This window comes from Pseudophryne corroboree, chromosome 8, assembly GCF_028390025.1.
Source record: "Pseudophryne corroboree isolate aPseCor3 chromosome 8, aPseCor3.hap2, whole genome shotgun sequence".
Classification (NCBI taxonomy): domain Eukaryota; kingdom Metazoa; phylum Chordata; class Amphibia; order Anura; family Myobatrachidae; genus Pseudophryne; species Pseudophryne corroboree.
In genome coordinates, this window is record NC_086451.1 from 277573748 (window position 1) to 277601660 (window position 27913).

At 37.9% G+C, this 27913-nt stretch overlaps 1 protein-coding gene across 4 annotated transcripts in view; it reads right to left on the reverse strand.

The window, feature by feature from the left end:
* The window catches only part of TENM1 (teneurin transmembrane protein 1), a 1080468-nt gene that overhangs the window by 551277 nt on the left and 501278 nt on the right, over positions 1-27913 (reverse strand). For all 4 annotated transcript variants that reach the window (XM_063937256.1, XM_063937254.1, XM_063937255.1 and 1 more), the window contains one exon: positions 9773-10013. In XM_063937256.1, the coding sequence (XP_063793326.1) occupies positions 9773-10013 (241 nt within the window). The remainder of the gene's footprint in view (positions 1-9772; positions 10014-27913) is intronic.

Genomic DNA, 27913 nt, shown 5'->3' on the forward strand with positions numbered 1-27913 from the left:
GTATACTGAAAGAGTGGAAAGCAGTGCATCAGCAAATACATTACAAGAGAAAAGGATTAACTAGAAGTCAGAAATAGTATCAGACTATATAAAAGTTACACAAACAAAAAAAGTTTGCCAGACAAAGATTATTTTAAATACTGTAGATATTCAGTTATATTGGCAATGTCTGCAAGCCCTTGCAGCTAAACTCTGCTTTAGCATCAGCCCCAGAGGTAGTATGAATTTGATAAAACTTAAAGTATGAAAGGACAACCAAGGTTCAGCTTTTCAATTTCTCAGTATCCTGATAGCCTACAAAGTAGTTAAAATGTTAGTAAAATGACCCAGCATGAGTCAATGATATATAGATTATAGATTGTATGATTTCAAGCAGGGCCCTCTTACTTCTTTGTTTGTTATAATTATCTAGTCTTGTTTTATTTATTCTTTCTCCAGTGAAAGCACAATGGAATATGCTAGCGCTATATAAGTAAATGTTAATGAATGAATACATAAATAGTAATTAGTTCCATCCTTTGCACATTTTGTGTTTTCCTTTACATACTTGCTAAACAGGATTTTCTGTTACTTAATTCTCCCTTAAACAGATAAAAACAGTAATTTTTATATCTTTTATGGAGAAAATAACTTTGAAAAATAGTGGCCTATTTTTTTAAGCCATTCTGCCTTTAAATATGTGACAACTGCTGTTTCTGCATAAAAACAAAGACAATACCAAGTAGCGCTGTTGGGAATACACCAAGTGGGATATGGTATGGTACACTTTATATCAAAGTTGTCATGTACACCTTCGTGAAGCTTTTTTTTAAACAAAAAACAGGTAGTGCCCTGGTGTATACTGTATATCAGAGGATACACAAACAGAATATTAAACAGCGCAATACAGTAAGTGTATATTCAGTTAATCTAATAAAGACAATGTGAAACAATCAAATGTTTTTATTATATTACATTATATATAATTGTATTTAATTATAATAATAATAATAATAATAATAATAAATATATATATATGTATATATATATATATATATATATAATATATGTGTATATATAATATATATATATATATATTTATAAAAATATATATATATATAAATATATATATATATACACATATATATATATATATATATATATTTAATTATAATAAATATATAATCATAATACCACCACATATAAATCCATTAAGGTAAAATGTATAGTACTCGTGAGTGTCATATGACACCGGGAGGAAGAACATTTCATACAGTATCCCAATGTTGTCCTTATGCACCCTAAATTGATGTCGGCAGGTTATTCTTGTAATGCTGTCCTGTAAGTGGGCTTACACACAGAGACCACCAAATACCTGAGCCCATGTGGGACCACTGATGGAGAGTTTGTAAAGCCAGGATGGAGCTTTAGCAGCTTGTTTGGGTTTGCAGGCTCACTGACCAGATCTGTGCACTCCCGCTCATTGGTACAGAGATTGAGTCAGTTCGCTTCAGCTCTGTGATATCGGGTATCACTTTTTACCATGTGGGGTCTGCTGGTAGAAAATATATTGAACATTTGTAGCTGATGAAAACTGCAGGCTCACAGAACGCTCCATGCACATCCGCTCAGTGGTGTGGTGACTGGATCGGTGTGCCCCAGATGTATGTCTATGTGCACAATCAGGTAATGTAAGATGCACTCCTCACAATTGGCCAGAAAGCAGATATGAAAAGTTATAGACTGGAAGTATGGCAACTCAGTCCCTTTCCCCAGGAAAAGCATTTAGTGTGACATCCTGGGAAGAAGGTTTATCCGATAATCCTGAATACAAGCTCCAATATAGTCACCTAATGAGTATCCCTGTGAAACACAGCTTCGTCAGGGGCATGCTGATTATGCATATTTAAGGGCTGAATTAAGTATTCCTACAGTGCAATGCCATACGTTAAAGGGTAATACCAAGACGATGCATATTATGCAGCACTTTACACAGACTATTTTAGTCAGTTGCATCACCCCCAGTGGAGCTTGAACTCTTTGAGGGTAATTCCAAATTGATCGCAGAAGGAATTTTTTTAGCAATTGGGCAAAACCATGTGCACTGCAGGTGTGGCAGATATAACATGTGCAGAGAGAGTTAGATTTGGGTGGGTTATTTTGTTTCTGTGCAGGGTAAATACTGGCTGCTTTATTTTTACGATGCAATTTAGATTGCAGATTGAACACACTCCACCCAAATCTTACTCTCTCTGCACATGTTATATCTGCCTCCCCTGCAGTGCACATGGTTTTGCCCAACTGCTAACAAAATTCCTGCTGCGATCAACTCAGAATTACCCCCTTTATTCTCTATCACACTGACACACAAACACACTAGGGTCAGTTTTTGTCAGAAGCCATTTTACCTACCAGTATGTTTTTGGAGTGTGTAAAAATCCTAAGCCCCTGGAAATGCATGCAAACATGAAGACAACGGACATATTCCACATACATACAGCCTTGGTGCTAGAGATGAGCAGGCTCAGTTATTTGAGAACCAAGCCCAACCAAAATTACCCAATCCAGAGGAATCCAGATCCCACCATTCTTTTTGTTTGAACCACCTGTGTACGCTGTCCCACACTGATTTCACATAAATATAAGTGGTGTGACCCCACAGTGTCAGTTGTCATTTTTTTTTAAAAAGTAAAAAAAAATCCTTTTGTTTGTACAACTTGTCTGTATTCATCAGTATTGATAACGATCATTCGAGAGAAAAGTACAGTAAGAGCAGCAACCAAATACTAGGGTTGCAGTGCATGCCAGTCATGATAGTATAACTTCTACTATAGGTGGTCCAGGGGGCAGAAAGTTTAGGAATGGGCAGCTGAAATAAAAAAAAATTCACATTATTAAAAAAGGGGTAAAGGTGTAACCTTAAAAACTGACAAATCAGTGCCCCCCCAAAATAAAGAACACTAAGGCTCAAACTGTGTGTTGATAAATCTCTGAGGAGAGTCAAGGGGTGTCCACGTTAGCTGTATGTGAGTCTGACATTTCTCACACTGTCCTCATAGAGAAGCCTTTTTCACCTCTTCCACCATGTCTGCACCATCTGCACATGTGGGGAGCAGTCCAAGAACAGATGGTGATGATATAATAAAAATTGAGAATGCTAGTGTGGAAGTGAAAGTGGATGAGTGGGTTATTTGTACTATTTGATTCTACTGAGGATGAGCATGATTATTATGTTGTTTTTGTAAGTCAGCCACCAGTGGCAGCAGTTCTTGTCCATGATAAAATAAAGCCATGTGATGCCTGGGCTTAAGACAAGTAAGCCACCTCTTGGGTGTGGGATTACTTTTACCCAAATACAACATTTGTGAAGGCATCTGCTACATTTGTGAGGTCAAAGTTGGTAGAGGTAGGGACGTTAACCATCTAGGCACCTCCTCCATGTTACGTAATTTGCAGTGAGTTCATGAAATTTATTTTACAAAAGTATAATAATTTGTAAAATAATAACAAGCAGTCTAGTATCAGCTACCAGCAGTTTGGACAAGCCCATGCAATCTCCACCACCAACATCCTCACCATCAAGCTCCTTATTGGTGATCATAGGTAGTCCCTCAAAAAAAATAGTTTGTGGGTGCACAAACAAACCAGGCACCTCACCCACAAAATTTGCAACCCTGTCATCAAAGTGCTTCATTTTAATATCCAAACACCAAACTAAAACACAAAGTTAACACAGATCCAAAACTAAAACACGGAGATCAGCACACATCTCTGCTTGGTATGGAATACAGCTTATGACAGTACAGTAAGCCACCACTACAGAAAGCAACCTTGAAAGAAATGCCACCACATAGAACTCTGTAGTTTTCAACAATCATGCATCACACCCTTATTACTCTTCCTATGTTTAGAAGTACAATATAATTAACACACTGTTATTTTGCAGTACACTATGTTATGTTACAAATGCCAAGGATAAGTGTTCTGTACATTTACTGTGAATGCCTAGGAGCCCTTTTGCTCTCTAGGCAATTACAACCTGTTTACAAACAGAGAGGTCAATTTTACTGATTGTCATTACAAGACCAATAAGCTGCCCAATCTCTCACACAGTAGGCCTAAGACCTGAGGTTGCATTGATTATACATTGTACAGCATTAGACACGTATTGTTACATTTTATTTACTAAAGTAACACATTACTCAATCTGTCCTTCATCTCACAAGTAACTCAACTTTTTGCAAGGTAATATTGAAGCTCAATGAGACAACGTGCACCATCTTTGATATAACTTCTATACCTAAAATGAGCAAGACAGTGTTTACACATTTCCAGAGAGATGACTGTAATTCTTTCTCCTCTTCCAAAGGTCTTAGAATCAATTCTTAATCATACTACATGTGGGCTTTAGGAAGCACAACAGAACAAAAGTATTATTTGTAAGGTTGAAGTCACTGTAGTTTACAAACTGTAGACATATTTCTTCATTAGTTTGTTATAAGTTCTAGGTGAAGAGCTTCATACACAATTGGAAATTGTTCAGTAAAATAAGCTAATTAATAACCAGCAATCCATAAAAGTGAATTCTCAGTTTATTCTACATTTATTTTACAGTTTGTTTGGGTGATAACTCATGGTCAGTAGTACTGTAAATGTATTTCCTGGATGCATTTTTTATGATACATACATCTTAGTCCACTATTGCAGTTTCTATCCTTCTGATGCCAATGGATTATACTGTTTGTAATGTATTTGAATTAATCAGAGAACATTCACATTTCTCTTTTTCTTTGGTTAAACTCCAGAAAATCTACTTCTGCTCAGTCTAAATCTTCTTTCACACAGTAAATTCACAAAATAATGGAATGCAATCTGCTTAGAAGTATTACATAGATTAGAAAAGTGCAGCACAAAACAGATTCATTCTTAAAAGAAACAGTGACCGAATACGTTTGCAGTTAAATGTGTAGATGAAAAGATCATTCTTCAGTCCTAGTCTTTGCAAAATACATACAGTATGTTCCTTTTTATAAACAATTAGACAGACTACATCATGTAAGATATTAAACTGAAAAATTGTACTGGCACTTAACCACTTACCTAACGATTTTTCCCTTCAAAACTGTTCATAACATTTTTGTTATTTTTTTTTATTTAATATAGTTTAAAAAGTATTTTTTTTAATATTATATTATGAACATTTGCAGAACGGATCTCCTCATCAAAAACTGGGGGACAAAGTGGGGCAGCGCGGTCGCATGTGATCTGACCATGCCAGTTGAGTGGTTAAAGTAGGTTTAAATACCACACCAAGTAATGCAAGTACTGGTGAAAATCATTTGCTCATTGCACTGCAGACAAGTAACACATCATGGTAAACCAAGTTTAAGGACTACTGTACCTTTAGATGAAATAAAATAATTTAATATATAACTGTCTAATAATAGTTGAAACAGGACAATATGCTGCAGTTCTCTAGACTGGTTTATAAACAAATAATCTCAAAATTGTTGGTAAAACATAATGCATTACAGAATAATATGTATGAGCTATGGATGCTTACTTATTCATTTGCAGAATGTGATATACTGTCTGACCTCCAAAGCCCACAGCGATTTCAGACTTAGTCAGAAGATGAACATATAATGTTACTGGTGTCTCAGTGGAGGATTCTACTGTATACAGTCCTACCTATCACAGTTTAGAGTTGGGAATTAGAGTGAATAGTGTGATATCAATTAGTTTTCAGTGCATGTGAGAGGCAGTCAGTCTTGATGAAATGTTACATATTTTCTGATGCTTAGGGATGGGAAACACAATGGTGACTCATTCCAGTATTTAGTTAGGAGTGATTGATATACACTGCAATTACACACTGCATAAATAGCTACATCTTACCTACTGTACTGTATATCAGCTCTAGTACCTCTATGTAGCCAGAAATAACTGCATTGTAAAGCCATAAGATGAGGGAAACCATTTAAATATTCAGGGAGAATAAGATGTGGCTGGCTTATTACCACTACTTAGTATTTGCATGTGGATTTTAAGTTGATCATGTAGCAAAAAAAAAAAAACACTAAGACAAAAAAGTTGTACATACTGACTCTTTTTTATTATTATTATTATTATTATTAGTGGGAACCCTGGAAAGTAATATTTTTTTTAAAATCCCCTTTCACAAAGATACAGGTGTGTCCACTTAAATCTAGCCTCCCTGCACATTAAACAGCCCTTCTAGTCACACCATGCGTGGCGTGACTCGGTAGCAATGAGCCTCTTTACATGCGACTTTTTCCATTAAAATGCATCTTATTCACACAACAATGCAAACAGGACACACGAGCAGCTTCTGCGCATTAAAATGCTATGCGGCATGCCTATATTCTGTATGCGGCCGTAACTGTATCTGCATATGAAATGGTAGCATTTTGTATGCAGATACAGCCAAAGATGACAGAGAATATAGGCATGACAGATATCCTTTGAATTAGCGTCACCTCATGGCTTCCTATACTCGTGACTGTGTGTCTGCGAACAGATCTAATTGCATTAACATGCCTGCAACACCTTCCCATAACATGCCTACTGAGTGGAGCATTTTTTTGTGCACTACTAGCCACCTCCCAGTCAATGCTCAAGAACCCCCATCACTTTTCAAACACATTTCTGATATCATTTGACCTGATTGCAACATCACCTTTGTGTGTGCATTCTGTATTGCGCATGCATGTACGATTTTTCAGAAATTCCTGCCCATGTGCAGCTGCAAATAATGTAAACATTGGCATTGTGTGATTGCGTGTAACTCAGGCCCATAAATTGTTCATGATATGTGTCCAATATGGGTTACCTAGAGCCTATGTGTTGAGGTGGCATATTGCCTAAACATCCCACCAGTGCAACATTCTTGATTTTGGAAGACAGTATGCAGCATAACAAAGTGTATTTTGACAAAGAGATACTTTGTGTGTGTGCAGATCATCAAAAATCTGAGATTTGCGTATTAAGGAGTCATCGTAGATGTTTGAATCAGGCAAAAATACTAGACAGCTTCCCAACTATAAATCTCTTGGCACATTTAATTCTGCCTGACCTGCAGTGCCACATGGTTTTGTTAAGGTGCAAATGTTTCTTTTTTTGCAATTTTTTGGCTTTGTGTTTGCTCCTAGGAAATAATAACCTTAGACAATGTCAGTGCTTTATATCGCAATAACTGATATTTAGAGAGCATTACTCTAAGATCACTATTGTCACCTAAAAAAGCAACATATAGGGGTAACATTCCTAAGCAGCAGCTTAGTAACCCAGACATGTTAAACCTATTGACAGATGCCTACAAGCTGGTATGTTTGAAGCAAATGTGGGCAAGAAGGTTATCCTTCAGGATACAGGTGGTAGAAGATAAAGAGCAGACAATATGATAAGGTATCAATCTCTCCTTGGCTAAGCACTACACAGCTTCACAGCACCATGACACTCCAATAACACAGTGACAGGCTTGGGCATATCCAGATTCTTTTATAGAGCCAAGTAAACCATATGCATCTACAGTCTAATCAGCCTAATCAGCCTGACCTTTAAGTCGAGTGGCTGATGAGTCATGTATAGTAATACTCAGTTAAAACACAGCTTGTAGTGTTTAACCATTTAACTATATATCAATAAATTCCAGGAATATAAACATGATATTAAAAATAAAACATGCCATCTATTGTAAACCGCTGCTTAGCAAGATTAACCTATGGTGCAGAAAGCACATTACTAATAGATGTATGATGCACAAATAGTTGATGATCAGATTGTTGTGTGTAATATATGCATCCATACGTTGACCTGCCAATATACTTTTACATGACATTTCCATTGCCTTTATATTATAATAAATTAGTAATGCAGACAATACTGTAGGTGCTCTATTTGTAAGCTCCAGAAATACAACAATGGTTCATCGCTATACAAAGGGATGAATTAATTGGTTTGTACACTTTTGAATTTCTTGTAAGGGTCTGGATTAATCAGGATTAATCAGGATTACATATTTATTGTAATGGGAAGATGACTGAAATATTTTGCATGAAATAACAGAGGTTACACACTTTGCTAAAGTTACTTCATTAGGTTGAGAAACAAACTACAGATGGCAGTATAATGTTGATCCAATCACTTCAATTCATAAGTTCACTTATTTTTAGCGAGGTGCAGCTTTAGGAAGAATGTTGCCAGTTTAATGGCTACAGTAGGATTTTATGATTTTTCCAAAACTGTTTAACCAAGGTTCTGATATCTACAATAAAAAGTGAATTATATCACATAAAACAATTCAATATATTTTGTTTCTTTAGTTTAAAAAATACAGCAGAACATATGGTCAGTGGAATGTGAGACTGCATACAATTATATCTGTGTAGGAGAAATTTACACATTTCTTTCACTGCTGAAAACAAAGACTTCTCTAAAAATGTTTCACTCTGTCATCTTATTTTGTTTCATTTGTCCTAATTTCTACTATTATAGCTTTGCCTTCCTCCACTATTACTGTATGTTCTATTTTACTTTACCCCTCTACTCGGGTCCTCTACTCATCCTTCTCTCATCTGTTCCTGTCATTCCCCATACTCTTCCTTCTGACATCTGTCATATTTACTTCCCATACTCTTCCCTCTCTTATATGTTCTTTTCACTACAAATACACATTTGTGTTCTGTATTCAGGTGTTTATGGTGATCATGTGCTTTGTTTGCTTCATTATAATCTACTAAGTAGCGCTTAACTCTATTTTTAAAATGCTACATTAATACATACAGTGTATTTGGTTGTGATCATCAAACTGCAGCTAAATACATGCTATATTCCATATTATACAGTATGCTTGACTGCCAATCCTATGATTTAATTAATTTATTAACAGTTATTTATATAGTACACACATATTTCACAGCTCTTTAAACAGAATGTTTAGTCATTCACGTCCGTTTTGTCCCAGTGGAGTTTACAGTCTATATTCTTTTACCACATGTACAGTAGGAGTATGGGGGGAAACCCATACAAACATGGGGAAAACATATATGTTATACACAGATAAGGCACTGGTGGGAATTGAATACATGATATTTACAGTTTGCAAGGAGTAAGCACTAGCTTAATTTTAGTGTAAAAACAATGCTCTCTCTTCGCTAAATGCAAAAACAAACAGTATTTTCCCAAAGTGCTAACATGGTTAGTTCCAGGAGCAAATTGCTCCTTTTTTGCTTATTTTTTTTATTTGCTCAAATTCTGACTCAGGCTTTTGATAATAAACTATTAAATTATATGATAGAGTTACAATTATATCATAACATTTCTAGAGACAACACCAACACAAAAACACACACACACACACACACACACACACACACACACACACACACACATCAAGTGTTAAATGTAACATCTGACAGCATTTGGTACCTCATGAGCTGAAGGTGTTCTTTCTGATTTGCATCTAACGTCACACCATCAAACTGATGCTGATCAAGTAATTATACTGAAAGCTACTCCTTGTATGATCCGTTTAATAGCTGCTTTAACAGTAAATTTTCTGTGAAAGCACGAAAACAGTAGGAGCTCTGTAGATATAACGATTATATTGCAGCGTGCTTTAGTTTCAAAGCAGTCACTTCCTCTACTAAACAACATCAAACACTGTTTATCTTGTGTGAAGTAAAACAGAAGGAACTGATGATTTTTTTGATACTGCAAATACAGTTCTTGCTGGAGTTTGAAAGAACTTTTCTCCTCACTTGTATCTTACCTGGTCTCCAAGGGTATGTTGCTGTTTAAGACCCAGCTGTTATGCAGGTGCACAGAATCTTGAGTGCTTGTGGGAGGGTTAGAAACAGCTGGACTTGGCTGACTGCGAGATGTCATGGAGCTCCTCTGGAGAGTATCCAAAGTCTGCGAAGTCTGTCGACTACAGGTGCACGCATGTGGTGGTGGTGGCGGAGGCGGGAGAGGCCTGAAGGTAAACTGGTTTCGTGGACTTCCGGGAATCTCTACAACATTGAACAGAAAAGCAACATAAAGTAAAATAAATCATTAGAAATATAAGCTTGTAATAAGCATGGAAGTAAATGAAACCTAAGCATAGATCAGAATTTCTATGAACATAATTTTACAGTTGATATTTTCTGGATTTTTGACTATGAGCAGATAAATAATTCTAAATGTATGTATGTTCTTTGCATTTATTTTGTTTCATTTATGTTATTTATTTTTATATTACTACAAATGAGAGCACAATACAGTTCACTGTTCTACTACAATTCTATAGTAATTACGTTATATATTGAAAAAATACTGAAAAGGACGGTTTAGGTCATAGTTAATTCTGCACAGTCTCACAGAGGCCTGAAGTAAGGGCAGCAAGTGACTATGTGGAACCCAGACCTTAATTAATGGATGGTTAATGGTTGACTGTCTTGGGTATTGTGTAACAGCTCAATGTAAAAGTAAGCCACAGGAGCAGATTAACTGAGGTTTAAATTGTTCCCACACACATGTATTTCTATAGCCAGTTTATATGTTTTAGATCAAACTGGTGGCAGTGTAGATCCAAAAAACACCAGACATCAGTCATATGTAGACATTGGTGAACTACTTTATAAAAGCAAAATTTTATTTAGTCAATCATCTTGGCAGACTCAATCTATACAGTTTAGTCAACTGCATCTGAGCAACTGAAAACCAGACAGCTCTGGTTACCTGGGTCTCAGCATGATGTATAGGGCAACCTTTACCTTTTCATATCTTAGCTTTGGTTTAGGGAGATTACAGCGTTCTTGCAACATGTTATATGATGAAATTTTTCCCACTCCCATATACAATAAGCACATTGAAATGCATCAACTTATACTGTAATCACCTTCTATGAGATGGACTAAGAATGAAGGCATTTGACTAGAAACTGACATCTGTGCCTCTGACTTTTCTGCCCAGACTGCACAGTATACAGGACTCTCTAACATTACTGGCTTGCTTTGCTGTTTGGAGAGTAGATAGAAGGTGCAGAGCTAGTTACTGTACACACCTAAAATATTTTACTTACAATCCACAATGTTTGCTAGGTAGACAATAATGGAGCCAATTAGCTAATTCTCAGCTGGTTGGTTCAATTATTATGCAGTGTGTGCACAGCACATTAAGCAGACTGTCATTCATAAATATGACCAATCAGCTTTTGACAATAGAAGTGTTGGTCCCAATGACCAGATGTTGTGCCACAAATGCAGTGTGTACAGAACTCATCTGACTAACTGCATGTAAAAAACATCTCAATGATCTTTAGAAAATGTTGTGTGTGTACAGGAATTGGTATGTTCTCTTGATCATTTCATCAGTCAATTTTTTTTTAAATCGATGATCATTCCTCTGATCTGTCGGGTGTGTACCTAGCATTTCTGAGAGTTGAAACGATCTTGATTACACAATTTCCAGTGTGCACACTACTGAAATATATGTTCCTATCTGAATGATTTGTGTCCCAAAGATCATCAAAGGTGACTTTTTAATTGATCCGACACGATTTGAAACACTAATTCGCCTTGGGTGATGATTACACACTGTGCAGCTGTAAATCATCTGTACAGCCCAATTATTGCATGTTGTATACCTAGTTTAAGGCTTACAATATTCATTACTAGAATGCCAAGTGGTTCACCTGAGACTAAAACATATGCAATTTTAGATTATAGTTAACTATATCACTATTTAGAAAGTAACATAAATAAACTCACTAGTGTTCTATGACCAACATTCATTGGTTATTATACATCAGTATTTGGAAAGTAACGGAAATAAACTCACTAGTGTTCTATGACCAACTTTCAGTAGTTCTTACAGATAAAGCAAAGTTCTGTATACCATTATTCTTGAAATTGTATTTATACCAATTTGTTTTTATTAAGTTACCATTGATATTCTGAATATGTATATTGAACAACCAGTGACATGAATTATGATGACATTATATCTGAGGTGGGTAACTATAAAGGTCAATGGCAAAATAGACAAAAAAATACAAAACAATTAAGACAATACATTAACACAAATTACTAAATGATAGGTGTAGTCATAGAATTTTGTGTGAATGCCATCCAGGTGTGTTTATAAAGAGTAGACAATTTCAAGTGTAGCATGAACAAAAACAGTGTATAATAAACACATTGTCATGTAAGGACTAATCACTAGAGTATCAATTGCAGGTCAGTTTGCTTCCGAACCACCATAGTCATTGTGTGTGGGTACCAATAAACAACTTAGCTGTGCCACCAGGAGACATGAATCTGGTTAGTAAAGAAGACTGAATGAGAAATTGATAATATATTGGAAAGGAAACACTCTCCTATTCCTAACACCAGTAACATGAATTATGATGACATTATATCTGAGCTTGGTAACTATGAAGGTCAATGGCAAAATAGACAAAAAAAATACAAGACAATTAAGACAATACATTAACACAAATTACTAAATGATAGATGTAGTCATAGTATTTTGTGTGAATGCCATCCAGGTGTGTTTATAGAGAGTAGACAATTTCAAGTGTAGCATGAACAAAACCAGTGTATACTAAACACATTGTCACGTAAGGACTAATCACTATAGTATCAATTGCAGGTCAGTTTGCTTCCGAACCACCATAGTCATTGTGTGTGGGTACCAATAAACAACTTAGCTGTGCCACTAGGAGACATGAATCTGGATAATAAAGAAGACTGAATGAGAAATGTATAATATAATGGAAAGGAAACACTCTCCTATTCCTAACACCTGATATCAATGTCTGGTTAATGGAAGGATAACTAGACCAATCACATGCAATAAATAAACTGATCACAAATGATGGACTTTATTGTCATTCGGTACACTAGCAGCATGTTTTATCTAGAACAGACAAAATACATTATAATTCAGTAGTAAGCTGCCATTTAAATGCTGCTTTGATAAAAAAGTGAACTTTTAACTCCCTACTACAATTCAGACAGTGGAAACTCCTACTAATTTTAGAAACAGGGTCTTCATAGGACCTGATATAATATAGGTCAACAAACTGAGACTAAGCAGTTGTCATGCTGTTGGCTCTGCCTCTGTGTATGAATAAACTAATCTTCACTTAAGACTCATGCAATGCAGGTACATCAGTCTGTCAGTCAATGTCTGTTTGTTTAGAGAAGTCAAATTCTTCCCCCCTGCCATATATCATGGCAAGCTATGAGAGGTTAGACAGTGTGATCAACATATTTAGCAATACAATTTCTTGAGATCTAATTTTTTTTATTGCATTCACTAATGCACAGTCATTATTATATATTAATATAAAATATTTGTTTAGTTTCCCCTGCAAGTTTCAAGGGCAAACACAGGGTTTCTCGAAGGTGCAGTTCATGTAATACAGAACTTCAGACATACAGGCCCAATGATCATGGTAAGCCATCTGATTATATCTCTGGAGCAGTGGTTCTAAAACTCGATTCTCAGGACAAGTAGTGGCTGCTGCCCCTAGGCTGCAGTGCCATCCAAGGTGTAGAGGGGGAGCTTGCCCAGGATTCAGCAGCTCTGCAGCATGCCACATCCTCCTCAGCCTGTCAATCGGCATTTAGCCCACCCCTTGACTCCTGTGAAACCAGCCAATGGGACCTTGGGGGCAGGTTAAATGACGACTGATAGGCTGGGCAGTTTGTGGCATGCTGTGGTGGCTGCTGATTCCCGGGGAAGGAAGACAAGACATTTGTTACATACTTGTTCATATGTCCTAGCCAGCTCTCCCCTGCACACACTGGATGGTGCTGCAGCTCAGGGGCCACAGATACTGCTGCTCAGGACTCCAAACAGTTCATGTTATCCAGGTACATACAGTAGGTGTATTCATGAATCATTCATGTATTTTAAAAGATCCATGGCTAATTATTTCACTTGTCATTCTGCAAGGAGAAATGGAAAACATTCACTCTTTGTGGTCCTGAGAACCGAGTTTGAGAACCTATGCTCTGGATTGATGATTGAGCCCTCAGGTCCACAAACACACACACACACACACACAAACACACACACACACACACACACACACACACCAGACCTGGTCGTAAAATCTTCTGCTACTGGGCATGTGTAGGAGCTCCATTATATCTTTTATACTGCATGTAATGGCCGCTGGGGAGGCATTTTTTTCTCATAGTCTTGTTTGAAAATAGAATAACTATAGACTTTTGTCCATTGATGTTTTTAACACAATCATTCCTGTTAATTCTTTTGATAATTTATATCGAAGAAGAAGTATAATTAACTTATGATGATTTAGAGATGTTTACATTTTAATAGCATTTGTTGCTTTTGATATGTTGCTTTTTTTGTATGCTCTTTACAAAAGATGTTAATAAATCTGTTTCTCCTACCTCCTAAATGTTAGTTTAGATATTTTCTGGGAAGAACTTTACAGTAAGAAATGTTAAACTGCATGATATAATCCCCAAATGACTTGTGTTTTTCCTATTTTCCAATGAACAATTCATTCCAGGGCTGTTTAAGAAAAAATGTACATTCTGTCCCTGTAGATAATTAGTTTACCATAAAAATCACAGCAAACTCTATGCCGACAACATGTCCTACTTTACTTTTGATATTCTCCCATTATTTCCCTGCAGCACATGCCCCCTGAGCCAACTTACAATAATCATAAAAACTTTACTCGACTCTGTAGTGCTATGGAGAACAACAGAATTAAAGCATCAATTTTTACGACTCTGTATTATTAAGTCACTAAAAGGTTCAATCGACCTACTGGTTTTATAGTGAATGAATGAAAAGATGTAATTCTGCTCCTAGGAAACTATGGGCTAAATGTAATAGCCTGCGAGCTGCCGGAGGTGCAGGACATTGTGCGACTCTGCCCATATTTTTAAAGCAGCAATCATGTACAAGGCAAAACCAACCTAGTTTTGCTTTCTAAATGATTGCCTCTTTAAAAATATGGACAGAACGGCACCTCTGGCAGCTCGCAGACTTTTAGCCCTTTATGGATCAGAAATAGGGATAATGCATTAATTTTTATTGAAGGAGAAAACAAAAGCAAGCACAAAGTCAAACATTTTGCAAAATAACTAAAACAAGGCCTTTTAAAATAGTGTTAAGGCACTTCACTATTACTTGTGGTGAACATATGTGATAAACATTGAAAACTGTTGTCAGCTTGTTTACTATAACATTGTAAAAGCTTTGTTTAATATTATTTAAATGCATATATAATGAAAATAATACCACTTTGAAAATTTTGTTCAAGTGTTTTCCTCCTCCCAACATAGAATATGATGCCTATATGGTGATTTCAGGGCCGAATTCTGGCATATTTTTGTACCAAACCTAGAGTTAGCATATCACATGCCAAATTCCACAAAGGATTGTCCCACTGAAAGCTACCATTGCCTCACCGCTGTCACAAGCAGTGACCAGCCTTTATTTTAAGTGAATCAAAGAACCCTTTATGCAAACGTATTGTCATGCCTGAGAAACAGTTTACCCTAAATAAATATTGCTTGTCATACAACCTTTCTTAAAACAGGTTGGGTTCGGGAGACTGGCGGTCAGGATCCCGGTGATCAGAATGCCAATGCCAGGATCCCAGCTGCCAGAATGCCAGCAGTGGGGCAAGCACAATGAAGGTTCTATTCCCCCTCTATGGGTGTTGTTGACACCCATGGGTGGGAATAGCCCTTGGCCCCCTGCTGCCATTCTGGTGGCTGGGAACCCAGCATCGGTATGCTGACCGCCAGGATCCTGACTGCCGGCACTGTGAAAACATCCCCTTAAAACAACTATAGTATTTGTAGACCTGTGTTATTTTATTAATTTACATAAATAAAATATCATAAAGGCACAATTGGCATTGCTTGGGTGTAATTTCTGTATCTGTATGAACATTTCTGAAAGCTTCAGAACCAATAAACTGATGTGAGAAGTGTGACAAAGAGATTGATAGATCTATAATCGAAATATGTTTTCTCTACTTTACAGCTGGAGATCTTTTCCTCTCTATTTTGTTGTTGGTAACAATGGATTTGGTGTATGAAAACATTCAAAAAAGATGTGAGAAGCTGCTGATTTCTATAGTGCATATGTGCAGATCTCTGGAAACATGGCGTCGTGTCATGTTTCCAGTAATTGCTGTATTTTAGTTCTAATTTATCATCAGGTTTTGGATTTGCCTAAACTGCCCTCACGTGTTTTAGTTTTTGTTTTGTATATGTATTTTTCTTTTCAAAAATTTATATAAAAAGCTGCTAAAATCACATAAGCTTGGGCTTTTTTTGTTCCTATTGTATTATTAACCTCAACAACATTAAATCTAGTAATTTCCAGTCAATTTTAACCACCTCACAGCTCATAATATTGTTTTCATCAATATTGGCCAAAGAGTGCATCGAGCTGGCTGGTTACTAAGCAACAGAGCAATAGCACAAGCACATGGCAGTTTATAGCACATCTACAGTATGAAACATGGCCACATGGCAGTGGCAGAAAAGAAAAGTGGTGCAAGATGGAATTGTCTTTGGGCCCTCCCACCCACACTTATGTTGGATATTAAAAGGACATGCACAGTTTAACAAACCAAGCACTTCAGCAACAGAGACTGACACTTTTCTTGTTGAAGTGCTTGGTTTGTTTGGGCCACCACAAATCAATTTTTCTGAAAGGAATACTTCCAATCACTCAGGAGTAGGTTGATGATGAGAGTGTTGGTGGTGGAGATTGCATGTGCTATTCCAAACTGCTGATAGCTGATACTAGATTACTTGTTATTATTTTCAAATTATTATCATTTTGTAAAATAAATTTCATGAACTCGCCGCAAATGACATAACATGGAAGAGGTGCCTAGATTGTAATCGGCCTTACCTCTACTAGCTTTGGCCTCACAAATGGAGCAGATGCCTTTACAAATGTTTCCATGACTTGGGTAAAAGTAATCCCAAACCCAAGAGGTGGATTCTTTGACTTATACCCAGACATCACAAAGGCTTACTTTTTATCACAGGCAAGAACTGCTGCCACTGCAAAGGACGCTTATTTAAGAGTACAGTGTGAGAAATTTCAGTCTCACACATAGCTAATGTGGACACATCTAGAATTGTGGACACACAATTTGTTCTTCAGCCTTATTGTTATTTTTGTGGGGCACTGATGTGTCAGTTTTTAATGTTACACCTCTACCCCTTTTTTTAACATTGTGAAATATTTCAATTACAGGTGCCCATTCCCTGCTTTTTAGTTAACTGAACAAGATACATATTGACTCAGTGATTATTTATTAATGCAGTGCGGCACAGTGCTTTATTGAACACATACAAATTGTAAAAAACAACTTTTTTTTTTTTTTAACAAATGACAAATCACACTGGAAACTCACAGAGCTTATATTTATTATAGCATTGAGGCTAGGCCTGGCTCTGAAAACACACTTTTTTTTTTTGGGGGGGGGGGGGGGTTACATTTTTTTTTTTGACACACTGCTGCAAATAGCTACTTTTATTACAGTGATGGTGGCACACACCAGTATGCACCAAGGATTAAAAGCTGCCCCTATATTAGGAGCTTTGGGCAGCACTGCAGGTAATGACAAAAAATAATTCCATTGTGCACCAAGGGTTAATGCTGCCCCTGTATTCAGAGCTCTGGGCTGCACTGCGAGCAGTTAGAGCACAAGAGTGAAAGACTGTTCACCAATGAAGGGTTAATCAAACAATGGCATTAAATGGACTGTCTGCAGTGCACCAGTAAAGGTTCTAATAATAAATAAATCTAAAATGCCCTGGCAGTCTAGTGGACATGCTTTCTGTCCAGAGTCCTGTGTGAAATGGTGTCTGAATCACAGCAGAAGGGACTTATATTGAATCCAAAACACGCAAGATCTGACACCGGGAAGATGACATTTTGCTTTGTTTTGGAATCCAAGCCTTGTAGTAAAACCCGAGCCAGTGCTTGTATTCCTTGGATCTCATAAGTTTGGGTGGACTCGATTCCAGAGAACAGAGCATGCTCATCTCTAATCTCTAATAAAAAATTTTTTTTTACATCCTAAGCCAGTAAGACTTGCCAATGTGTAGATACCTCCCACCTTCAGGAAAGAGAATATAGAATAGACTACCATTTTACAATTATTGAATTACACAAGTGCAGGAGTTTTTTTCCCTTCGTATTTTCTAACCTTTAGTAAATCACCTGGTACTGTATCGCCTTACCATGGGATGTGATCACCACTAGACAACTAGGTATGTTTTGTCAACATTCTAACCATGTCAACATTTCATCAGTGTTGACATGATGAATGTTGACATGATCAATGTCCACATGCCAAGCATTTTGACATACTGCATGTTGACATTATGACCATGTTGACATTCTTATGTCAACATTATGAATAAATTATGTTCACAAATGATACCACACCCCTTCACAATATCTTTATCTCATGCACTTCTCCAACAAGTAACATTTTAATATACTGAATAAAAAAGCAAAATATGTTAATAGTAGCACAGTAATAACAAAAACAACACAAATAATACAACTTTCAAGATATAACAGTGTCGCTATGTTGGGATGCTGAGCAGCTTGCACAAGGTCACACACTGATAAGGGATTTTGATCCAATTTAATTTGAAGCCAAGAAATTTACTTGTAAGATACATTTTCTGTCAGGAAATATTCTCTGGTCTTGGCCATCTGTCATGTATTGCTACAAAATGCTGCAAGTTTTGGAATTTAATTTCTACTGAACAGTATATTGTTAGCTAATGTTAAGGAATTATAAAGATTACAGTTTCTTACATTTTGTACAGCTTTAAACTAATAATCATTTATATATCATAAGTAATATTGTAAATACAATTATTATCATATGCAGTATCTATCTATCTATCTATCTATCTATCTATCTATCTATCTATCTATCTATCTATATATACACACTGCTCAAAAAATTAAAGGGAACACTTAAACAACACAATGTAACTCCAAGTCAATCACACTTCTGTGAAATCAAACTGTCCACTTAGGAAGCAACACTGATTGACAATCAATTTCACATGCTGTTGTGCAAATGGAATAGACAACAGGTGGAAATTATAGGCAATTAGCAAGACACCCCCAATAAAGGAGTTGTTCTGCAGGTGGTGACCACAGACCACTTCTCAGCTCCTATGCTTTCTGGCTGTTGTTTTGGTCACTTTTGGAAGCTGGCGGTGCTTTCACTCTAGTGGTAGCATGAGACGGAGTCTACAACCCACACAAGTGGCTCAGGTAGTGCAGCTCATCCAGAATGGCACATCAATGCAAGCTGTGGCAAGAAGGTTTGCTGTGTCTGTCAGCGTAGTGTCCAGAGCATGGAGGCGCTACCAGGAGACAGGCCAGTACATCAGGAGACATGGAGGAGGCCGTAGGAGGGCAACTACCCAACAGCAAGACCGCTACCTCCGCCTTTGTGCAAGGAGGAACAGGAGGAGCACTGCCAGAGCCCTGCAAAATGACCTCCAGCAAGCCACAAATGTGCATGTGTCTACTCAAACGATCAGAAACAGACTCCATCAGGGTGGTATGGGGGCCCGATATCCACAGGTGGGGGTTTGCTTACAGCTCAACACCGTGTTGGACATTTGGCATTTGCCAGAGAACACCAAGATTGGCAAATTTGCCACTGGCGCCCTGTGCTCTTCACAGATGAAAGCAGGTACTCACTGAGCACATGTGACAGACGTGACAGAGTCTGGAGACGCCAAGAAGAACGTTCTGCTGCCTGCAACATCCTCCAGCATGACCAGTTTGGCAGTGGGTCAGTAATGGTGTGGGGTGGCATTTCTATGGGGGGCTGCACATCCCTCCATGTGCTCGCCAGAGGTAGCCTGACTGCCATTAGGTACCGAGATGAGATCCTCAGACCCCTTGTGAGACCATATGCTGGTGCAGTTGGCCCTGGGTTCCTCCTAATGCAAGACAATGCTAGACCTCATGTGGCTGGAGTGTGTCAGCAGTTCCTGCAAGACGAAGGCATTGATGCTATGGACTGGCCCGCCCGTTCCCCAGACCTGAATCCAATTGAGCACATCTGGGACATCATGTCTCGCTCCATCCACCAACGCCACGTTGCACCACAGACTGTCCAGGAGTTGGTGGATGCTTTAGTCCAGGTCTGGGAGGAGATCCCTCAGGAGACCATCTGCCACCTCATCAGGAGCATGCCCAGGTGTTGTAGGGAGGTCATACAGGCACGTGGAGGCCACACACACTACTGAGCCTCATTTTGACTTGTTTTAAGGACATTACATCAAAGTTGGATCAGCCTGTAGTGTGTTTTTCCACTTTAATTTTGAGGGTGACTCCAAATCCAGACCTCCATGGGTTAATAAATTTGATTTCCATTGATAATTTTTGTGTGATTTTGTTGTTAGCACTTTCAACTATGTAAAGATCAAAGTATTTAATAAGAATATTTCATTCATTCATATCTAGGATGTGTTATTTTAGTGTTCCCTTTATTTTTTTGAGCAGTGTATATATATATATATATATATATATATATAGTGTTGTCTTCATATTTATTAAATGTATAAATAAAATAAATGGAAACTGAGGGATGCAGTTGCTAATTTTCATTAATATGTTGCCACAGTTGGCTGCATACAGTAAATGTAAATTGTATTTGTAACATTACTTAAATATTCACAATAATACTAACCCCACCTACTACATTTCCTCTCAAAATAATGGTCTAAGCTATACTCATGTGTTGTAGAGAACAAGTGTTAAGAATCACACTGATAGTTTGAGTCACCCCTACTGCTGCATCACTCATTTTATATCAGATGGTTAAAACTGCCAGCACAAAAAGAAATTCAAGTTGACAGTATTACCAGACATATGATATTATGCAGTTGGGGGAGGTGGTGGTGATTGTCTATCACTACCTGTACCTGAAGTTGTACAGGAGTTAGCTGTAATGGAGGTTTGCTAGATGTATTGCTAGTTGGTTTAGCTGGAATACTATACTGACATTTATAAAATTATGGAGCTATTAGCCATCAAATTTGCTTATACAGTACTTTCCTTAGGATAACTGCAACCTTCAGACTTGACACAGCTGGCATTGTTTTACATTTGATTACATTTCTAAGGTTGAAATAGTTAGTTTTAGTCACATTGTTTTGAAATTTTGATCCATTTTTGAACACATTCTTTAAGTCAGACTTTTTTTTTTTGATACATTATTTTTTAAATTTGACTAAACTTCTTACTTTATATTTCAATTTCTATTTTTAGCACAATAGCAATATCAGGTGATGTGGATGCTATAGAGCCCGGTGTTAAAGAAGGCCCATTATTAGAAGTCCAACCTTTCTTTCAGAGGTGCAGAGCAGGTGGCCTTTTCTTAGTATGCACAGAGCAGAAGCTACTCTGCTCATGATCTCAGAAAAACGGAGCCATAGGCAAATGCCGATGGGGTGTGGGTGTTTGGCGTGTGTATTCCAGTTGGCCAGAAAACCTTCTCCAGTCTGGCAGCTTAAAACATGACAACAATACAACAATAACTATATTGTGTAATACGATTATACTAGAGCTGCGGCCACATAATGCAGTGTATGGGGTGCAAGTGAGCTGCTGTGAATGGCCAGGGACAGAAGTTTTTTCTACCAATGGGGATATGCAAATAGTCATGCTAATTCACTGTGGTTAATTGACCCCCCCCCTCCCCAGGATTTCCAATTGTTCTTGATACCAGCAGTAAAAAAATATCCCCAATAACCATCCCCGTTTTTGTGTGAAAACACGTAGGTCTGGGAAATTTTCCTAGATCCTATGTGTATTCATGATAAAGTGGGAATATCTTCGAGCTGGGAAAATGGAGAAATATTGAATAGCCCAATGTGAAATATCAGGCAAAAATCACTATAATACCCCATTGTTTTTCTGCACAAAAAATTTCCCCCCAAGTTACCAGACAGATTTGTTACTGCTAATTATGCCCCCTCTATAGGCTGGACATGCTCACACTAACTCCCATGGAACATCCCCCCCTTATCTTTCTAGAAACCCTGCATTTGCCCTTGAGAGCAATTGTGTCAGGGGGATGCAATTACTAGAACTTGCCCCAAATTTACCTTTGCTACTGAATAATATGATTATTCTGATTTCTGAATACTGAAAAATGTTTGTGAGTTGCAGATTTCATTCTTTCAAAAAGCTAGTTAAATATTGGGTATATTTTCCAACTTTTCCATTTAAATGTCTGCTGCATAAAATAAAGTATGCCGTAGTTATTTCCTTTAGTTCTATAATAATGTAATTTTATTACATTTGTAATAAATCCCTCCTCTTTTCTGTTTATCCAATTATTCAAATATGATTTGCATATTAATACAGTGTAAATGTAATTCTGACATGGTATAGAACTAGCCAGGTATGGAGTAATCACATTCCTCTTTTATTAATTTCCTTTATCTGAAGACACAGTATAAAACTCCATTCACAACATTTTAATGAGTGCTCCAGTGTTATGAGAATTCTCAGGCTGCTTAAAATTATTCATTTTCTATGATTGTTTCAAGCTTTATGCTTCTGTTGGGAGTTCTGTGTTTATGTTTTGTGACGGCTGCGTTGACTATTAAAAAGCAATTTGGCTGACATTTTAGGTCTTTTCTTGCCAGTTTTAATTGGATTGTTCATCAAGCATCAACTCCCACTTCAGCTGCAAAAAAATTGCAGGCCAATGTCAGTTGATCGTAATGATTGTTTTATGATTTTAGCCCTGTTGGTAGGCCAGCCTTGTAAGGAGGTCTGCACAAGATGCTTTATACAAAGAGCTGCAATTAAATAACTGAAGAAAAAACAGCTTGTAACATCTAATCAGGGCCATAGATTTAATAAGTGAATATTTAAATAAAGAACATGAAGCTTAAGTAAACCATTGCTCAATAAATAATAATATTTAATAATAATAATAATAATAATAATAATAATAATAATAATATTTTTTTGTAATGACTGTTTACATGACCCTCTCCAGGAGGGACACAATGTCTGCTTCTGGACTTTTATCTTAATTTATGATTGCCATCACCTGAACAGGTTAATGGATAATAAAGGTGCTTCACTACAGGTGATGGTAATCATAAATTATGAGGGAAGTCCAGGAGCAGAGCATTCTGTCCCTCCTGGAGACTGTCATGTTGGTAGTTATGTAAATACCTTCCAACATGACCCTCTCCAGGAGGGCTAGGAGGGACAGAATACTCTGTTCCTGGACTTCACTTTTAATGTATGATTGCCATCACCTATGTTGAACTAGCTATTTGATAAGAAAGGTGATTTCACTACAGGCAGAGTGACCATATTATCCCTTCTTCCTGGGACGCTCATGGATTACAGTTTCTGTGGCTGGCTGACTTCAAGCCTACATTTCAGCTGGTTTTAATCAGCCACAGAACCTGTGTAAACCATGAGCATACCTCCCAACATGACCCTCTCCAGGAGGGACACAATGCTCTACTCCTGGACTTTTCTCTTAATGTATGATTGCTGGCACCTGTGTTGAACAGGTTAATGGATAAGAAAGGTGTTTCAGCACAGGTGATGGCAATCATACATTAAGAGGGAAGTCATGGAGCAGAGCATTATGTCCCTCCTGGAGAGGGTCATGTTAGGAAATATGCATGAGCGTCCCAGGTAAAAGGGATAATATGGTCACTCTACTACAAGCGATTGCAAGTGATATTCACTGGACCCACTCTGTTAATAAGAAAATGAGGATATTCACTCCAACAAAAGGATGAACTATACAAACTCAGATGTGGGATTATTTTATGCATACCTCCCATCATGACCCTCTCCAGGAGGGACACAATGCTCTGCTTATGGACTTTCCTCTTAATTTATGATTGCCATGACCTGTTTTAAACAGGTTAATAGATAAGAAAGGTGTTTCAGAACAGATGATGGCAATCATACACTAAGAGGGAAGTCCAGGAGCAGATAATTCTGTCCTTCCTGGAGGTATGTTTTATGTATCAATCATCGATTATAAATTGTACTTATTAATCTAAGTACAAGTGTTTTATAAAATAAATACTGTTTTGCTTTTATAAGGGTGTCATATATTATGTCAAATCTGACTGTAACCATAAAGGTTCACTTGGCAGAATATTTTTCACTTTTGCTCAATTAAGAACAGTGCCCTCTTTTAGACAGTTCACACATATATATATTGTTTGATATATAGACAGAGTGATTAACACACATACACACAGAAATATATATTATCTTTCCTATGTTATGCTAATCTTCTCCTCACTAAAAACTCTGGAGTGTACTGGAGTATGACAGATGAGCTCTGCCTCCCCCCTGATCGCATGGCACTGATAGATATATATATATATATATATATATATACATACAGTATGTGTGTGTGTGTGTGTGTGTGTGTGTGTGTGTGTGTATATATATACACTGCTCAAAAAAATATAGGGAACACTAAAATAACACATCCTAGATCTGAATGAATGAAATATTCTTATTAAATACTTTGTTCTTTACATAGTTGAATGTGCTGACTACAAAATCACACAAAAATTATCAATGGAAATCAAATTTATTAACCCATGGAGGTCTGGATTTGGAGCCACCCTCAAAATTAAAGTGGAAAAACACACTACAGGCTGATCCAACTTTGATGTAATGTCCTTAAAACAAGTCAAAATGAGGCTCAGTAGTGTGTGTGACCTCCACGTGCCTGTATGACCTCCCTACAATGCCTGGGCATGCTCATGATGAGGTGGCGGATGGTCTCCTGAGGGATCTCCTCCCAGACCTGGACTAAAGCATCCGCCAAATCCTGGACAGTCTATGGTGCAACATGGCAGTGGATGGAGCGAGACATGATGTCCCAGATGTGCTCAATTGGATTCAGGTCTTGGGAACGGGCGGGCCAGTCCATAGCATCAATGCCTTCATCTTGCAGGAACTGCTGACACACTCAAGCCACATGAGGTCTAGCATTGTCTTGCATTAGGAGGAACCCAGGGCCAACCGCACCAGCATATGGTCTCACAAGGGGTCTGAGGATCTCATCTCGGTACCTAATGGCAGTCAGGCTACCTCTGGCGAGCACATGGAGGGCTGTGCGGACCCCCAAAGAAATGCCACCCCACACCATTACTGACCCACTGCCAAACTGGTCATGCTGGAGGATGTTGCAGGCAGCAGAACGTTCTCCTTGGCATCTCCAGACTCTGTCACGTCTGTCACATGTGCTCAGTGAGAACCTGCTTTCATCTGTGAAGAGCACAGGGCGCCAGTGGCGAATTTGCCAATCTTGGTGTTCTCTGGCAAATGCCAAACGTCCTGCACGGTGTTGGGCTGTAAGCACAACCCCCACCTGTGGACGTCGGGCCCTCATACCACCCTCATGGAGTCTGTTTCTGATCGTTTGAGTAGACACATGCACATTTGTGGCTTGCTGGAGGTCATTTTGCAGGGCTTTGGCAGTGCTCCTCCTGTTCCTCCTTGCACAAAGGCAGAGGTAGTGGTCCTGCTGCTGGGTTGTTGCCCTCCCATGGCCTCCTCCATGTCTCTTGATGTACTGGCCTGTCTCCTGGTAGCGCCTCCATGCTCTGGACACTACGCTGACAGACACAGCAAACCTTCTTGCCACAGCTTGCATTGATGTGCCATCCTGGATGAGCTGCACTACCTGAGCCCCATGTGTGGGGGTTTGTTGGGAGGTCATACAGGCACGTGGAGGCCACACACACTACTGAGCCTCATTTTGACTTGTTTTAAGGACATTACATCAAAGTTAGATCAGCCTGTAGTGTGTTTTTCCACTTTAATTTTGAAGGTGACTCCAAATCCTGACCTCCATGGGTTAATAAATTTAATTTCTATTGATAATTTTTGTGTGATTTTGTTGTCAGCACATTCAACTATGTAAAGAACGAAGTATTTAATAAGAATATTTCATTCATTCAGATCTAGGATGTGTTATTTTAGTGTTCCCTTTATTTTTTGGAGCAGTGTATATATATATATATATATATATATGTGTGTGTGTGTGTGTGTGTGTGTGTTTGTGTGTGTATATATATATATATATATTTATATATATACACAAACACATTATATACATGTGCTTTTGGGAAACTATAAACTTACTGTTATGATAGTTCACCTATTATTCTTTTGAGAATTGCAAATCCATCTCAGAAATAGGTTCCTGTACCGTACATTGAACTAAATGTAAGGTGATCATAGCAGTCTTTGTCTCTTGAAGTCAGTCTCGGGTAGGTACCTAACAATTATTGGAGAGTGCACCTGGCACAATATGAACATTTAAACATATGAACATTTTATACAGTTATACAGTGCCTTGCTAAAGTATTCACCCCTTTGGCTTTTTACCTATTTTGTTTAATTACAACCTGTAATTTATTTTTTTTATCTGAATTTTGTGATGGATATGCACAAAATAGTCAATATAAATATAAATATAAATATAATATATAAATATAAATATAAATATGCACAAAAAAGTTGGTGAAGTGAAATGAGAAAAATGTATATAAAAAATAATTTTTATAAATAAAATTTGAAAATTGGCATGTGCATATGTATTCACCCCCTTTGCTATGAAGCCCTTCAAAAGTTCTGGTGCAACCAATTACCTTCAGAAGTCACATAAATAGTGAAATGAAGTCCACCTGTGTGCAATCTAAATGTCACATGATCTGTCAGTATAAACACACCTTTTCTGAAAGGTCTCAAAGGCTGCAATACCACTAAGCAAGAGGCATCACACCATGAAGACCAAGGAGCTCTCCAAACAAGTCAGGGACAAAGTTGTTGAGAAGTACAAGTCAGGGTTGGGTTATAAAAAAATATCCAAATCTTTGATGATCCCCCGAAGCACCATCAAATCCATCATCTTCAAATGGAAAGAACATGGTACCACAACAAACTTGCCAAGAGAAGGCCGGACACCAAAACTCACAGACCAGACAAGGAGGGCATTAATCTGAGAGTCAGCACAGAGACTAAAGGTAACCCTGAAGGAGCTGCAGAGTTCCACAGCAGAGACTAGTGTATCTGAGCATGTGACCACAATAAGCCGTACACTCCATAGAGCTGGGCTTTATGGAAGAGTGGCCAGAAAAAAAGCCGTTACTTAGTCTTAAAAATAAGAAGGCACATTTTGAGTTTGAGGCATGTGGATGACTCCCCAAATGTATGGAGGAAGGTGCTCTGGTCAGATGAGACTAAAATTGAACTTTTTGGCCACCAAGGAAAACGATATGTCTTAGGCAAACCCAACACATCCCATCACCCCAAGAACACCATCCCCACAGTGAAACACGGTGGTGGCAGCATCATGCTCTGGGAATGTTTTTCAGCAGCAGAGACTGGTAAACTGTTTCGAGTAGAGGGAAAGATGGATGGTGCTAAATAAAGGGATATTCTTGAGCAAAACTTGTTTCAGTCTGCCTGTGATTTGAGACTGGGATGGAGGTTCACCTTCCAGCAGGACAATGACCCTAAGCATATTGCTAAAGCAACACTCAAGTGGATTAAGGGGAAACATTTAAATGTGTTGGAATGGCCTAGTCAAAGCCCAGATCTCAATCCAATTGAGAATCAGTGGTCAGACTTAAAGATTGCTGTTCACAAGGGGAAACCATACAACATGATGGAGCTGGAGCAGTTTTGCCTTGAGGAATGGGCAAAAATCCCAGTGGCAAGATGTGGCAAGCTCATAGAGACTTATCCAAAGGGACTTGCAGCTGTAATTGCCACGAAAGACTGCTCTACAAAGTACTGACTTTAGGATGGGGGGGGGGGGGGGGTTGTATAGTTATGCACG